Source organism: Gracilinanus agilis, chromosome 4 (genome assembly GCF_016433145.1).
Source record: "Gracilinanus agilis isolate LMUSP501 chromosome 4, AgileGrace, whole genome shotgun sequence".
Taxonomy (NCBI): domain Eukaryota; kingdom Metazoa; phylum Chordata; class Mammalia; order Didelphimorphia; family Didelphidae; genus Gracilinanus; species Gracilinanus agilis.
In genome coordinates this window covers 96,890,899-96,905,675 of record NC_058133.1, presented here as the reverse complement: position 1 = coordinate 96,905,675, position 14,777 = coordinate 96,890,899, and the positions used below count along the sequence as shown (strand labels likewise).

At 35.0% G+C, this 14,777-nt stretch overlaps 1 protein-coding gene across 1 annotated transcript in view; it reads left to right on the top strand.

Annotated features, from left to right (window-relative positions):
• The first annotated feature begins 4,601 nt into the window (after nucleotides 1–4,601).
• KCNT2 (potassium sodium-activated channel subfamily T member 2) overlaps nucleotides 4,602–14,777 on the top strand; it is a 549,106-nt gene continuing 538,930 nt past the window's right edge. Inside the window, exon 1 of the mRNA XM_044674907.1 lies at nucleotides 4,602–4,696. Within this exon, the coding sequence (XP_044530842.1) occupies nucleotides 4,602–4,696 (95 nt within the window). The remainder of the gene's footprint in view (nucleotides 4,697–14,777) is intronic.

The window sequence follows — 14,777 nt, the reverse complement described above, 5'->3', positions numbered from 1 at the left end:
CTCTGTCTCCAGGAGCATGGAGTTTATTATATATATTTCAAGACTCATTTCACACAAAAGAACACCCCCAAAACTTTGCAGATGCGCAGAAGTTATAAATTATGTCATATCAAAACACAAAAGGTCTCATTGGCTTCAGAACAGACCAAGGCCAAGACTGAATTTTGACTGGGTTTTTATCAGAAAGCCAAGTCGGGGAATATTTTTCTCAGGGTTGAATTGCCCCTGCTAAGGTTTTGGCCTTGGCTATACCAGGGAGGTGCATTCCTGGCCAAAGGGGGAGGGTGTTAACCTTTTAAATGCTGGCCCACTAGGAACCTAAAGCTCTTCAATAAGGCCACAATATTTTTCAGCAAGAAATCACAAGGATCACAAAAGGGTTCAAAAGAGGAGTCTCAGATTTTTATCTAGTCTCTTATTGACTTCCCATAAGTTTTCACTGTCTTCTAGGTGTACTCAGACAATATAAAAATCTTTAAATCAATTTTATGAATAATTATTGCTTACTTTTTACATGACATGATCCAATAGCTTTTTATTTGAGCTTATTTGGACTTGGAATAGTCTCTTAGATCATAGAAGGTGAGGGAAAGATTGCATAATATATTGGTTAGATCATTGGCCTTGGTATTAAAAAGACCAGAATTAAAATTCCAGTTTGTACCCTTACTGAGTGATCCTTACTAAGTCACAAAACCTTTCCAAGATTCAGTTTTCTCACTTGTAAAATGAGGATGATAATAGCACCTTCCTCACAGAGCTCTTGTGAGTATCAAATGAGATTGTGTCTATAAAGATGAATGTAGATACTTGTTATTTTTGATTTCTCTAAATAGAGGACTATCCCTAACTACATGCTTTTTAGATCATGTCTTCCCAACTCCTCTTCCTTTCTACTCCATTCACTCAGCTATACTCAAAATGTAGACTCTTAAATCTCAATAGCTTTCCCCCAGATAAGTTGAGGCATTTATTTAACACCTACTATGTGGTAGTAGCTGTGCTCAGCTCTTGGGAAATGATTAAGTATCAGAGGCCATATTTATAAAAGGCCATAAGATATTTATTCTTTTCTTTCATTACTTAGATGAGCTATTCATAAACACACAACAGCTATTCCAGTTGTTGAAAGCACACATTTTTAAATCTCTGCATCAGTCTTTTACTAGGGATTTTCCTATATATTGTAAAGACTGAGTAGGGAGGAAGGACTTTAGAATAAGACATTCACATAAGTTTTTTTTAGTATTTCATTTGGGGAAGACAATATATTAGATGAATGTAGGATGATATATAGCATACAAAGCTCTATAAAATATTGATTGCTTTCTCAAAGAGCTTACAATCTAGATTTGGGATGTAGGGAACCATATCATCATGAAGACAGAAAAGAGGATGTCTGGTAGCTTATCATGGGGACAGGATTTGGAGCATTTTGACAGTCACATATTTATGATTAAGCACAGAGATCATTAGGTCTGAGAGGTTAACTTTCTGAATAAGCTAATTTTAAGTGTGGACCAGTGATTCTAGGGTTGTGGAGAGAGGACAGGCATAACGTATGGCACAGATGCTAAATGATTCTTCCTTAAGTTCTAAATCCTGATAAACAAGTCATTAAATTTCCCAAGTGACAGTGCAGAAGATCGAGTAGCAGAGGAATGGATACAGAACATCATGGTAAGCACTGACAATAAAACCAAAAATTATGTGAATTGAGGGGAAACTATATCAAGAAAATGAACAGGAAGGAAAAAGAGAAATTTTATTTATTTATTATTATTAATTAAACTACTATTACTATAACTCATATTTTACATATGTTTCTAGATAGACAGGTTCCTTTGTGTGATATGCTCATACTGTGCATGCTGCTGGTAGGCTTTATTGCTGACAGAACCATCAGGGATCTTGGTGAAATTAGATCAATTGTAGGAACACCTTCACAAATCTCCCATCCATCTTTTCTCTTTGTTCCTTATCTGTCCTTTGGAGATTTAATCCCTGTGTTGAATCTGATGTTCTGCCTTTTTCCTTGTTCTCTATTGCTTTCTCTTTTCACTGTTGCTAAAATACAACTGATTCTATTCATGTTGCTGGAAATGCTCAGAATGTAAGACAGGTTTTGTTACAAATCAGGCCTTTAAAAAATCCTCCAGAGAGGTGCCTTCTAAGGTAGGGTCAAGGATTCAGCTCCCTGCTAGCTTTACCTTTGAATTAAAAACTCGATACAAATGGTCAAAATGGGTGGGCCATCACATTTACAAAGAAGTATGACTGTCTAATCTGACAGTGGTAAGTCAATGTTGTCCCTGCACCACTAATAGTATAACACTTCCTTTTACCCAGCAACCAGACTTTAATTATTGTTTAAAGTACATTTAAAAAAATTTTTAAATATCACTGCATACCCTCAGAGTGCAATCCATTGTTGTGAACAAATGAGTTGAGTGTGAATATAGCTGTCTTTCTCCGGTCCCACCAGAGAAGAGTAATGAAGTGGGTGATTGTTATCCCTCTCACTTCAAGTTTTGAGAGAGGCCACAAAACATAAAAATGGAAAGCTGGTCTTAAAACTAGGAGGACCTAGGTTCAAGATCCATCTCTGACACACAATGCCTATGTGAAGAATGGCAAGCCACTTTATTTCTCAATAGTCCAAGCAGGCTTCTAAGATTATATTTTGCTGAGAAGGTGCCAACCTTTATTTGTATGAGGAATTTCCTTAATTGAGAATTCCCTTTATCCATGAAATCACAGGTCTAATCCCTATCCTTGTATAGGATATATATATCCCAAACTAGATATTTTAGAGAACAATATGAAAGACAAATTTAGGATGGATCAGATCATATCCAATACATTCTAGTGTTAGCTACTATTATTCAAGTAAATGTAATTTTGAGAACAGAAACCTGACCAAGAGGAGAAAACAGTTAATCTTGAAAGGATACATTCAAATCTGGCCTCTGAAGCTTTCTTACTGTTTGACTTTAAGGATATCATTTAAACTCCCTGGACCTTAGTTTCCTCCATTATAAATAAGAGAGTTGGATTAAAATGTCTCTAAAACTCCCTTACACAAATCTATGATTCAAAGAACGGTGTGTATGCATGTGTTTGTGTTTCAAGCACCTAAAACAGTACATTGTTTATAATAGGTACTTTGGAATTGTTCAATAAAATTCTATATCCCCAAATTCCCCACATTATTTGACTGGCTCAGAGAAGAAATACTGCAGACCAGGGCAAGTCAATATAAGCTGAGAGCCAGGATTGTGCAGTGAATAGAAGGTTGGATCCACAAGTCAAGAAATCATATGACTCTACTAATGTGTTCAAGGGCAAATCATTTAATGTCCCTGAAACTCAGTTTTCCTATTTATAAAATATATATATATATGTATATATGCATATATATGTATATATATCCCTCCCCCATAGTTTATTTACGTTAGAGAGTTGTTGATGAGACTCAAAGGAACAAATAAAGATAAACAATTTAAAAAAATAGAAATTATTGTCACACAACTTTACCATAGTAGAGGAGGCTTATCTCCCTCAATATTTGTTGTCACTTTTATTTTAATTATGCCATTTAATCCTCACAAGAACACTCTATTGGTTTTGGATTGTTCCAATATGGGTAAAAGGTACATACTCTATTTCTAGGAAGGAAGGAAACTCCTCTCAGCCTCTTGAATTTGGGGAAGGAAAACAGGGAATCCCGTTGGGATAAAAGGGGATTCCCTCAAGCAGGGAAAGCGATTTTCCTACCGCCTACCTCGGAGTGAAGGAAATAAAGGGAGGTACCCAGAAGGACAGAAAAAGACCCCAGGCCCAGCAATCTAGTTGCGTGGGCGGTCTGCTTCCCACCCCTCCCTTGTGCCCGGGAATCCGTTAATGAGCTTCCATCTATTGGCTATCCTAGAGAAGCCTCCAGTGTCGTCACTGATTTATGCTAATGAGAAATAATTTCATTGGTGGGGGCTCCAGCGGCAGCTCCAAATGACATTTGAGGGGAGCTAGGGCTTGGCGGCGTATCTGAGGCTAAAAAAAATATAGCTCCCCCTCCTCAGCCAGTCTCCTCTCCCAGCTGCGCTGCATTGAGCCGAGCCTAAAGCTTGGCCCGGGCCAACCCAGAGGGAATTGCTTCTGGGAGCCCCAGGCTAGGAGTGGAGGGGGAACTCACCTGCTGCTCCCCGGTGCTTCCCCCTCCTAGCCCCGCCCCTACCTTTCCCCAAAGACCCTTTCTTCATCTTCCCTCTGCTGCATGCTTTCCTTGCAGAAGTAACTTTCGTACTCTCGCCTCGCCCCTGGTCTTCTTTGCCTGAGGCTGTGCCACGCCGGAGCCCAGGGGCTGCTAGGAGGATTGGCTGCTTTTCTCCAGAGTCCCACTTTTGCATCACCCCCATCACACCCTCGGTTTCTAGGAACCTGCCCCGCTGTCTCTCTGTCTAGCCTTCTGGCTGGTGGCTATTTCCCCCCTCTCCACCTTTCATCCTCTCTTCTTAGATCTCTTCATTTTATTTCTCTCCCTCTCCCCTCTTTTTTTTTTTTTTTTTTTTTAATTCTATTTTTTTCCCTTTGGCTGGGGAAGAATGGTTGACTTGGAGAGCGAGGTGCCACCTCTGCCCCCAAGATACAGGTTTCGGGATTTGCTGCTAGGGGACCAAGGGTGGCAGAACGACGACAGGTGAGTGGCCCGGTGCACCTATGTTCTGCAAACACAGCTGGAGAGGAATTGGCACAGTCAGTGGGGGAGTGAAAAGGGAGAACCGGGAAACTGGGGGAGGGGGCAAAAATCCTTGATTAGGTTCTCCATTTTGACTGGATAGAGCATTTAATATTGAGAACCTTTTTTTTTTCTTTTAGTTTTTCTCGATTTAATGCAATTTCAATATAATCTATAAAGCAAAGTGAAAAAAAGTGCTCCTTCTGTTATGTGGCTTCTTGACTATATATAAGACCGTGTAGCATTTTCTGCCTGTCCTAATGGCTTGCTGCATTAATGCCAAATTAAAAAATATATTTTTCTTAAAATGTCTATGGAAATTCAACTACGGATATAGTCTGACTTAATATAAATTGAAAGCCCCACCTTACAAACTTCCTGCTGTCATGCACCTATCTTAATGTCTGTGTCAGGGTTACTTTACATGCCTAGTTTCCTTCTGATAAATTGATGCTATGTAGACATTTTACACGGGAAGGAAAATTAGTTTAAATAGTAATATATTCACAGAAGCTCTCTTTTTTTTTAAAGAAAATTTTCAGTAGAATGTCATTTGATGGAGATGTATGGTTCTAATAATAGTATTTATATAACATTATGAAAATCCACATATTTCTTCTGTTAGTAGTGAGTGTATTTGAAAAAGTTTGAAGCATAAACTTTCAGAAACAACTCCTTAACCATTAGTAAAGCATTGCTCAAAATATTTGGAAAATCCCTCAGGCTATCTTGGCCCTATTATTTTGAGTTAAAGCTTATCTGTGTCATGCTTGGCTGGACATAGGATTTTCTGGAAGTTATTTCTTGTGTCAGAAGACAAGATTTCCTTGCTTTGTTACAAAGTGTGCATATAAATCAAAGAATAAAATGAAATGAAATATCAATTTGACTGAAATTCTGTTCTATTGTGCTGTTTTTTTTCAAAGTTTTAGAAAATCTATTGGCCCAGTTTTAGAACACAACAATGGGTAGTAGCCTGGGCCTTATTCTCCACTCTTAATCTTCTCTTTCTATTTTTTATCCTTTCTCCCAGGTCCTTTTCCTCCAGTTGCTAGTCTGTTACTCTGATACATGTGTAAAATTGTCTCTTCCATTCTTCCAAATCTAGCTTCTCATTATCAACAACATTCTGATGCCACTGTGAAATCACAGAGGTTTGGAGCTTGAAGGTACCATAGAGAGCACCCTTTCATTTTTACAGTTGTGGAAACTGAGGATCAGTGAGTTAAATGACTTGCCCAATGTCACACTCATCTTCTAATAATACTCAATCAAATACTTTTCTGCAATGGCATATCATCCTTATAGATATCTGACTAGACACAGTAATTATTACTTGAAATATAAATTATAACCAACCCTAGACTGACCATAATGATGGAAGACTGTGATATTCTAGTTAACAAATATTTCTGATAAATTGAGATTTAAGTTTAAAAATATTTTCCTTATTATGGAAAATCTGTGTAAAATGTATCAGGTTACTAATGAATGTAATTAAAAAACAATTTTTCTTTAAAAATTTAAAAATAAAATCTTATTTAGAAAATCTTGTATGTAGTAAGGCAGGTCATTCTCAACCAGAGGCTGCATTGGTGGTAGTGGAATTGTCTGAAATTGTAAGACTTTGGTTCTCTTCTCCTCTCCTCCCTTCTCCTCTCCTTTCCTTTCTTCTTTTCCCCTTCCCCCCTTCATTCTCCTTTCCTTCTTTGCTTTCCTCTCCCCTACTCTCTTCTCCTTTTTCTTCATCTGTACTACCTCCTCCTCCCTTCTCTTTCCTTTCCCATTCTTCCCATTCTGTCTTCTCCTTTTTCCTCCTCTTTCTTCCTTCTCTTCCTCCACTTTCCTCTTCTTGCATTAATAAGCATGTATTTTCTCTTTCTTACAACCTCCTCCCCATTGAGAAAAAAGATGAAAACAAAAGTCTGGTAACAAATACACAGTCAAGCAAAGCAAATTTCCACATTAATCATGTCCAAAAATGTACACTTCATTCTGTACCCTGAGCACATCACTGCTATGTCAGGCAGTAGATAGATAACACATTTTCAGTCCCTTAAAATTATGTTTGTTTGTTCTTTGCACTGATCAGAGTTTTAAAGTTTTTCAAAGTTGGTTGTCTTTAAAATGTAAAAATTGTTCTCTTGGTTCTACTCATTTTAATCTGCATTAGTTCATAAAGTCTTTCCAAGGTTTTTCTGAAACCATATCATTCATCACTTTTATGACACTATAATATTCCATTATATTTATATGCCATAATTTGTTCAGCCATTCTTCAATTGATAAGCACTCCTTAATTTTTTCCTTAACAAAAGAGCTGCTATAAATATTATAATCAAAAAAGGTACTTTTCCCTCCTTTTTTTTTTTTTAGTTTCTTTGTGGTATAACCTCAATACTAAGTATTTTTTCTGGGTTAAAGAGTATAAAAAGTTTAATAATTTTTAAAAGTAATAGCTCCCAATCAAGAAGTTGATCCCAAAATAGTTAGATCAATTCAAAGCTCCACCGAAAGTGCATCACTATGTTTTTTTTTTGTTTTATCCTGCAGTACTTTAAATAATTTTTAATTTTTTTTGTCAGCATTGCCAGTCTGATGAGGGTGAGGTGGAATCTCAAAGTCCCTCTTCTTCAAAATGGGAATAGTAATAACTATTTCACGGGGTTTTTGAAAAAGAAGCATTTTAGAAATCTTAAAGCACCATCAAAATTATAATTATTTCTACAACTTAGAGATATATTTTGACGTGTTTCATCCATATCCAATCAGTTGGCCAACTTTGTAATTTTGACTCAATAATACTCATGTCTACATTTCCTCTCTTAACTCATACCACTAGACAAATCCTCATTACCTTTGCTATGACTACTGTAATAGCCTTTCTTTAAAAAAAAAAAAAAAAGCCTTTACATTCTGTCTTGGAATTAATACTGTGAATTGGTTTCAAGATTGAAAAACAGGAAGAACTAGGCAATGGAGGTTAAGTGACTTGCACAGGGTCACACAGCTAAGAAGTGTCTTAGGTCAATTTTGAACCCAGTACTTCCTGTCTCCAGATCTGGCTCAATGTACCAAGCCACCTAGCAGCCCCCATAATAACCTTTTAATGGTTGATCTCTCTTTATCTAATTTTTTTCTCTAGAGTGCATGCTTTGCAAAGGTTTCTACTATAATACAACTATATTTAAGGTCTTACAAAGTCTACCTAAAAGTGCTCTTTCTAGCCTGTAACTCTGCTTTTCACGTTCTACTGAAATGTAAAACTAGAGTTTCAGTACCTGAAACATATCATACTCTAGATTGAGGTGAAGCATAAGACAAAATTGAAACCCTAAGACACCAAAGTAAAATTGAAGGTGATGGGCTTCCAATTCAACCCAGTCTTATATAAGCATTTGCAAAAGTGCCAGGCATTGCCTTAGACTATGGATATAAAGGGACATAATAAAAAGGTCTTTTTGCCCTTAAGGCTTAAATAATATAAGGGAGACACTATACACACACATATATATACACACACATATATATATGTTTATAGATATATACACATACACACATAAACATGCTGTATTTTAATATCTATATCCCTATATAAGGGCATATAGGTAGCACAATGACTAGAACACTGGGCTTAAAATCTGAAAGATTCATTCCTGAATTCAAATATGGCTTCAGGTACTTACTATATGTGTGACCCTGAAAAAGTCACTTAACCCTGTTTGCCTCTGTTTTCTCATATATAAAATGAGCTGGAAAAGGAAAATGCAAGCCACTGCAATATCTTTGCCAAGAAAATTTCAAATAGAGACCCAAAGAATAGGATACAACTGAAACAACTGATCAAGAAAAACTGTATAATGTAATATAGAAAATGACAGGATGGAATTCCTGCAGGATACAGGGTGAGGCTTCTGGGTGAGGCTTGATCCTGTATCCTGTCTGAAATGTCCAGAATTCCATCCTGCCATTTTCTATATTACTATAGTGTGTATACACACACACACACACACACACACACACACACACACACACACACGAAAATTGGAGAAAAGAACACTAACAATTTTAATAGGGTTTGCAAGAATAGCTTCTCAAATAAAAAATGAATTAAACTTTGGAGGAAGCTTGGGCTATTAAGAGGTGGAAGTGAGAAGGGAATTGTAACTGAGATAGGGGATATACTGTGTAAAGTTTAGAGGCAGGAAATGAAGTGCCAAATTCAAGGAACAACAAGTATGTCAGTTTGGTAGATTAATAGAAGTCCTAAGTAACATGAAATATGGCCACAAATATAAGGTGTGGCCAGAGAGTGAAGAGCTTTAGTCACAAACTTAGTAGCTGGTAGTTTAATTTAGTGAATCAATGTATGTTGTTGACCAGGAAAATGTCTTGGTTAGACTTGTGCTTTAGAAAGATTACTTTTGTAGCTATATGGAGAATTAGAGATATGAAGGACCAGGTCCTGAAAATTCACTTAGTAGTTCAGAAGAAGTATGATGATGATGCACTAAATTAAAATGATGACCACATGACTACATAGAAGGTGATGGATATGTGAAATGCAAAGATGGGAACTACAAGACTTAGCAACTGATTCAATATATAAAATGAAGAAGAGGAAAGAGTGAAAGATAGAGCTATAATTATACCTATGCTCAATGGAAAAGATTGAATTTAACCCTAGATGCAGTAGAATGACACTGAAGCTTTTTGAGCAGGGGAGTGAAACGACTAGATAACTGTTTTAAGAATCTTAAATTGGTATTCATAGATAGAATGAGCTCACATAATAAAAATGACAATCTTACCCAAATTAATCTACTTATTCCGTGCCATACCTATCAAACTACCAAAAAAATTTATAGAATTAGAAAAAATTATTAAAAAGTTTATCTGGAAGAACAATAGATCAAGAATATTAAGGGAAATGATGGAAAAAAATGTGAAGGATGGGGGCCTAGCAGTACAAGATCTTAAACTGTACCTTAAAGCAGTGGTCATCAAAACAATATGGTACTGACTAAGAAACAGAAGGATAGATCAATGGAATAGGCTAGGGATAAATGACCTCAACAAGCTAGTGTTTGATAAACTTAAAGATCCCAGCTTTTGGGACAAGAACTCACTATTTGACAAAAACTTCTGGGAAAATTGGAAAACAGTATGGGAAAATTAGGTTTAGATCAAGAATCTCAAATTGAAAGTTTTTGTGGAGTATGGATAAGAAAGAAACCTGAAAGAATGGATATTAATTAGGTAACATGTGGTATACATGGGATATGATGAAGATCTAAACTAGTAGTAGCCATGTGAATGGAAAGAATGAGATATGAATGATGGCGTGGAGGTAGAGTTGATAAGATTGCATAATACAGGAGTCAGGGATGACTTCCATTATGAAACTGGATAAACTGAAGAATAGTTGTGATCTAAAGAGGGATAAGTTTGCAAATAAAGCAACTACTTTCAAGTCAATAAATTCCTCTGGAGCCTACTGAATGGCCTTAGCACAGGCATTTTTAGGATACTCATGAGAAAAGTTCCTCCAAGAGCAATTGGGTACATATTATCTTCTTGACATCTCTAATTTGGGTCCTCCTTTTAAAATTAATCTATCATTTTATTATCAAGCTCTCACATCTTATTATCAGATAATCTCTTAATAATTACACTGTTAATAGGAATATTGTTGATAATAGAAAGCCAGAGTAAAGTGAGAAGGAAGAAAGAGGTTCTGAGAGGGGAGGTAATTAGGTACCAAAGATTTTCATTGAACTTTATTATTTTCACTATAGTTACTTCTCTCCATATTACTCAAGGTAATTTCTCATGAGAATTATGACTCATTTATAATTATTGTGAATACTTGTTGAAGACTAGAACTATTCATGTTTTCTATAACTTTGTATGTATATATTTATATGGATATAGGTACATATAATATTTAAAAATCTCTAGGAAAAGTGAAAATTTACATGAAATTATTCAGGCATTTTGGCCACCAAAAAGGTATAGTCCTTATACATGGAAGGACTTGAATGATTGGATTTCTGTTCTTTGTTCTGATGTGTCTATAGACATAGACAATAGGTATGTTATTGATAACATTCATACATTTGTTTAACAAACATTTGTTCATCAGCTACATAGTTCAATTGGGCTACTTGTGGTATAGCAAGATGAAGAAAATGTGGTCCTTGCTCTTAAAGAGAACTGTGAATTAATTCTGTGAATTCTACATTATGTGGTATCAATACTGTCCTTTTGCTCTAATTCACTTGCTGTAAACCAACTTATTAATCTTAATAGAATAATATCTTTTTGTGATAAAAGGACTTTTTGTAATACTAAAGGACTAAAGCTTTATTGGTTTAATTTTGGCTTTGATCCCCCTGGAACTTATTTCTTTTAAAAGGAGAATATGTTCCATTTATAAGTATTATTACAAGTAATACATTTCATTTGTTTTCTGTATTTTTTCTTACTATTTTGAAACTGCTTAGAGGAAATTAAATCCATTCTAATCTTCTGTACTTATTTCAAATAATAAAATTAGGAAATAAAAAGTTGTCTCCTTCTAAAAAAGTAGTAATTGTGTCCTCCTTGGGTGTAATTTCCTTTTTTAGTTTAAATGGAGGAATTTCAATTTTCAGATTGCTAGTTCCTTTTCTTACCCTTTTTTGCATTGTTTCTAACATGTTTTTAAATTTTCATTAGTCAGGATTTTTTTGTTCTTTATCTTTTTTCCTGAATGAATGATAATATAAATGCCCCAAATAAGGATTTTTAGTAGTTACAAAAAAAAATCTACATGTATATCATTATCTCCATTTTATGTGTTTTTAAGTTTCATTGTATCATTTTTTGTATTGTACACATTTACATCTCATTGCACTTTATGATAACTTTCTTATGATAAAGCAAAACAACTGAGTAAAACTAATAATACTGTGATATCATTGGAAAGTGCTTATAACATTGCACATATGTAAAAAAGCCCAAAATGAACATAAATCTATTTTCTCTCCTTCCTAGCCCCCTCTTTATTGGGAAAAAAAGAAAAGAAAAACAAGTTTAAAAATATACACAGTTAAGTAAAATAAATTACGTCAATGCCTATGAATATGTATATGTATAAACATATATATCTAAATATGTATATATTTAATCTTTATATATCTTATGATGCATTCTGAACCCATCACTTCTCCCTATAAAAATTTGATTTCATCATTGATTATTTGGAATCATGAATGGTTGTTATATTGATCATAGTTCTTATAGCTTTCATAGTTGTTTGCTTTTCACTAATCTCTTTTAATTAGCCCCATATCTATAAGGTTCCCAATAATATGTCAGTATTTTTTAAATAAATTGTTTCCCTGATTTTTCTTTTTATATTCTTCATTTGTTTTATTTTCAAAATTGTTCATTTTTAAAAAGTGATGCTATAGTATAAATCATACTTTAGATTCTGCTTATTTAATGTATCAATTCATAGAAATTTCTATATCTTTTTGAAATCATATACTTCCTCATTACTTACAGCATAATAGTGCTCCATCACATTCAAATCTCACAACTTCTTTAAACATTACTCAACCTATGTTCATCCTCTTAGTTCCAGTTTTATCCTGAATCCTTTCTCTCTTTTCCAGCTACAATGAGCCCCCCCCCCCCTCTCTCTCTCTCTCTCTCTCACTGTCTCTCTACTCTTTCCTCCCCCTCTCTCTTCTTTTCTCTTTCCTCCCTTCCCCTCTTCCCTCTGTCTCTCTGATCTTGTATTCTCATTTTTTATTCCAGATATATTACATATGAACAAGTTGTTCTCCCCCTCCACAGAAGGTAAATTCCTTAATGGCCCTAATTTCACTTTCCCTTTTGTATCGTCAAAGCTTAGCACAGTTCCTGGCACATATTAATCTCTAAATAAATGTTGGGTGGTTGATTTATTAAGATGAGCATATATATGGGCTATAAAATATCTGGAAAGACATTTAAGAAATAACACAAAACAAGAAAAGCAGAATGAGAATAGTTTACATTATATATATATATATACATATTTACATTTATAAATATTTTCTAGCACTCTATGTGTGTATATGTTGTTTTGCTCTGTAGGATGTTAGCTCCTTAGGGCCATTATCCTGAAAGTATACGAAGTGGGATTTGAACCCATCTCTTCCAAGTATACCATTCCATCCTATAAGCCCCACAGATGCATAAAAGTATTGAAAAACCTACTATGAAGTTATATTTGAATATTTTGAATTATAAAAGCTAAAAATATTTGTTTTTATTAAAAGTAAGATAAAACAGAGTGGCATAGTGGATATGTCACTTCTGTCAACAACTTATATCAGAACTTTACTTTTATGCTATTATTTTCTGTTATTCTGTATTTAACAAACTAACATGAACATTTCTGTATAAAGAACAGAAAAAGAGGATTGCATATGAAACTGTGAATCTTTACTATAAATAGCATTATGAACAGCTTGTCTTTTTTTTAAAGCATATAATAACTTCAATGTGTTAATTTCAAAGCTGCCCTGCTTGTTCATGTCCCCCTCTGAATCTCCCTCTGTTCTCTGTTGTGTGTTTTTAAATGTTTCAACACTATCACATGGCCACCTTTGATCCACAAGTCCTTTCTCTGAATAATTAAAAAAAAAACCTCTCTTGTATCAAACAAGCCCTGCTTGCCACCCAAAATAAATCTACACATTTGCTTGGTCTGAAAAAATAGTTTCATTATGTATCTTGCATCCATCATCTTTCTGCCAGGAAGTTGGTATCATGTCTTGAAAATGATTTAATTTTTAAAAATTCATTTAAAAGACAATCCCAATTTCAGAAGGAAATCCCTTGAAATCCCCCTATCCTTTTGCAGTATATCCAAAGGATAATTTTTCAGAACAAATAGGTCATTAATTTTTCATGTGTGGTAGACAAGTGATACTTGGTAGAATTCACACCCAAGTAACTCAATTATATAGCATGCACGTATGTATAATGTGTATGTATATACACCCTCAATTTAGCAAGCATTTTTCCAATGCCTGCTATGTACAAAAGTGCTATTCTAGGGGCTGAGGGAGATACAAAGTAAAAAGCAGTCTCTTCCTTTTGAAAATTTGCTTTTAACTGGGATGAGTAGCATGGGCATAGGAGCAGACAAGGGAAGGGAATAAGCATTTATGTAGTACTTACTACGTAAATGTTCTCTTATGTGAGTCTCATGACAATCCTGCAAGGTAGATACCCCTATTTTGACATTTGAAGAAACTGAGACAAACAGAGATCAAGTGAAAATACATAAATTCAATGCATTCTCAAAGTCACACAGTCAGTATGTACTAGAGGCAAGACTTGAATTCAGGTTTTCCTGAGTCTTAGACCTACTTTTTTTACATTATGCAATATTATCTCAAAATACATTTTAAATCATCTGGTGGGCTGGGCAGAGGGAGAAATACTGAGAAATGGGAGGGATCAGAAAAGACCTCATATAGGAAGTGACAATTGAGGTGAGTCTTAAAGAATTATAAAGCTATTACAATGTGGAGAGGAGGAAGAACATTCCACGTATTGGGGGAAAAGCTAATGTAAAGCCACAGAAATGGAGAGATGAAATTTCATGTATACAGAATAGCAAATAGGTGTGCATGGCTATAGTGAAAAATGTGCAAAGGGGAGTTAAAACTTGGGAAAGGAGCTCAACTTTTCTGGTCCACAGTTTCCTCAGCTGTAAAATAAGGGAACTAGATAGTTTCTGATTTTTCCCACCTCTAAACATTCTATGAATCTGTGATCCCAATTTTTCATTATAAAGATATTTATATCAGTAGTGATTTAGTTTTTCAAGACACTTCCTTAGTCAATACTAAGCATTACTGTGCTGGCTCTGGAAGAAGAGAGCAATCAGGACATGACCCCAGGTCTTCTCACTGAGAGTCCTGCTTCATTTTTCTAGTATATTATGCTGTGTCTCAGAGGAATAGTACTGATCAGAGAAAGAATGATAAAAGGAACT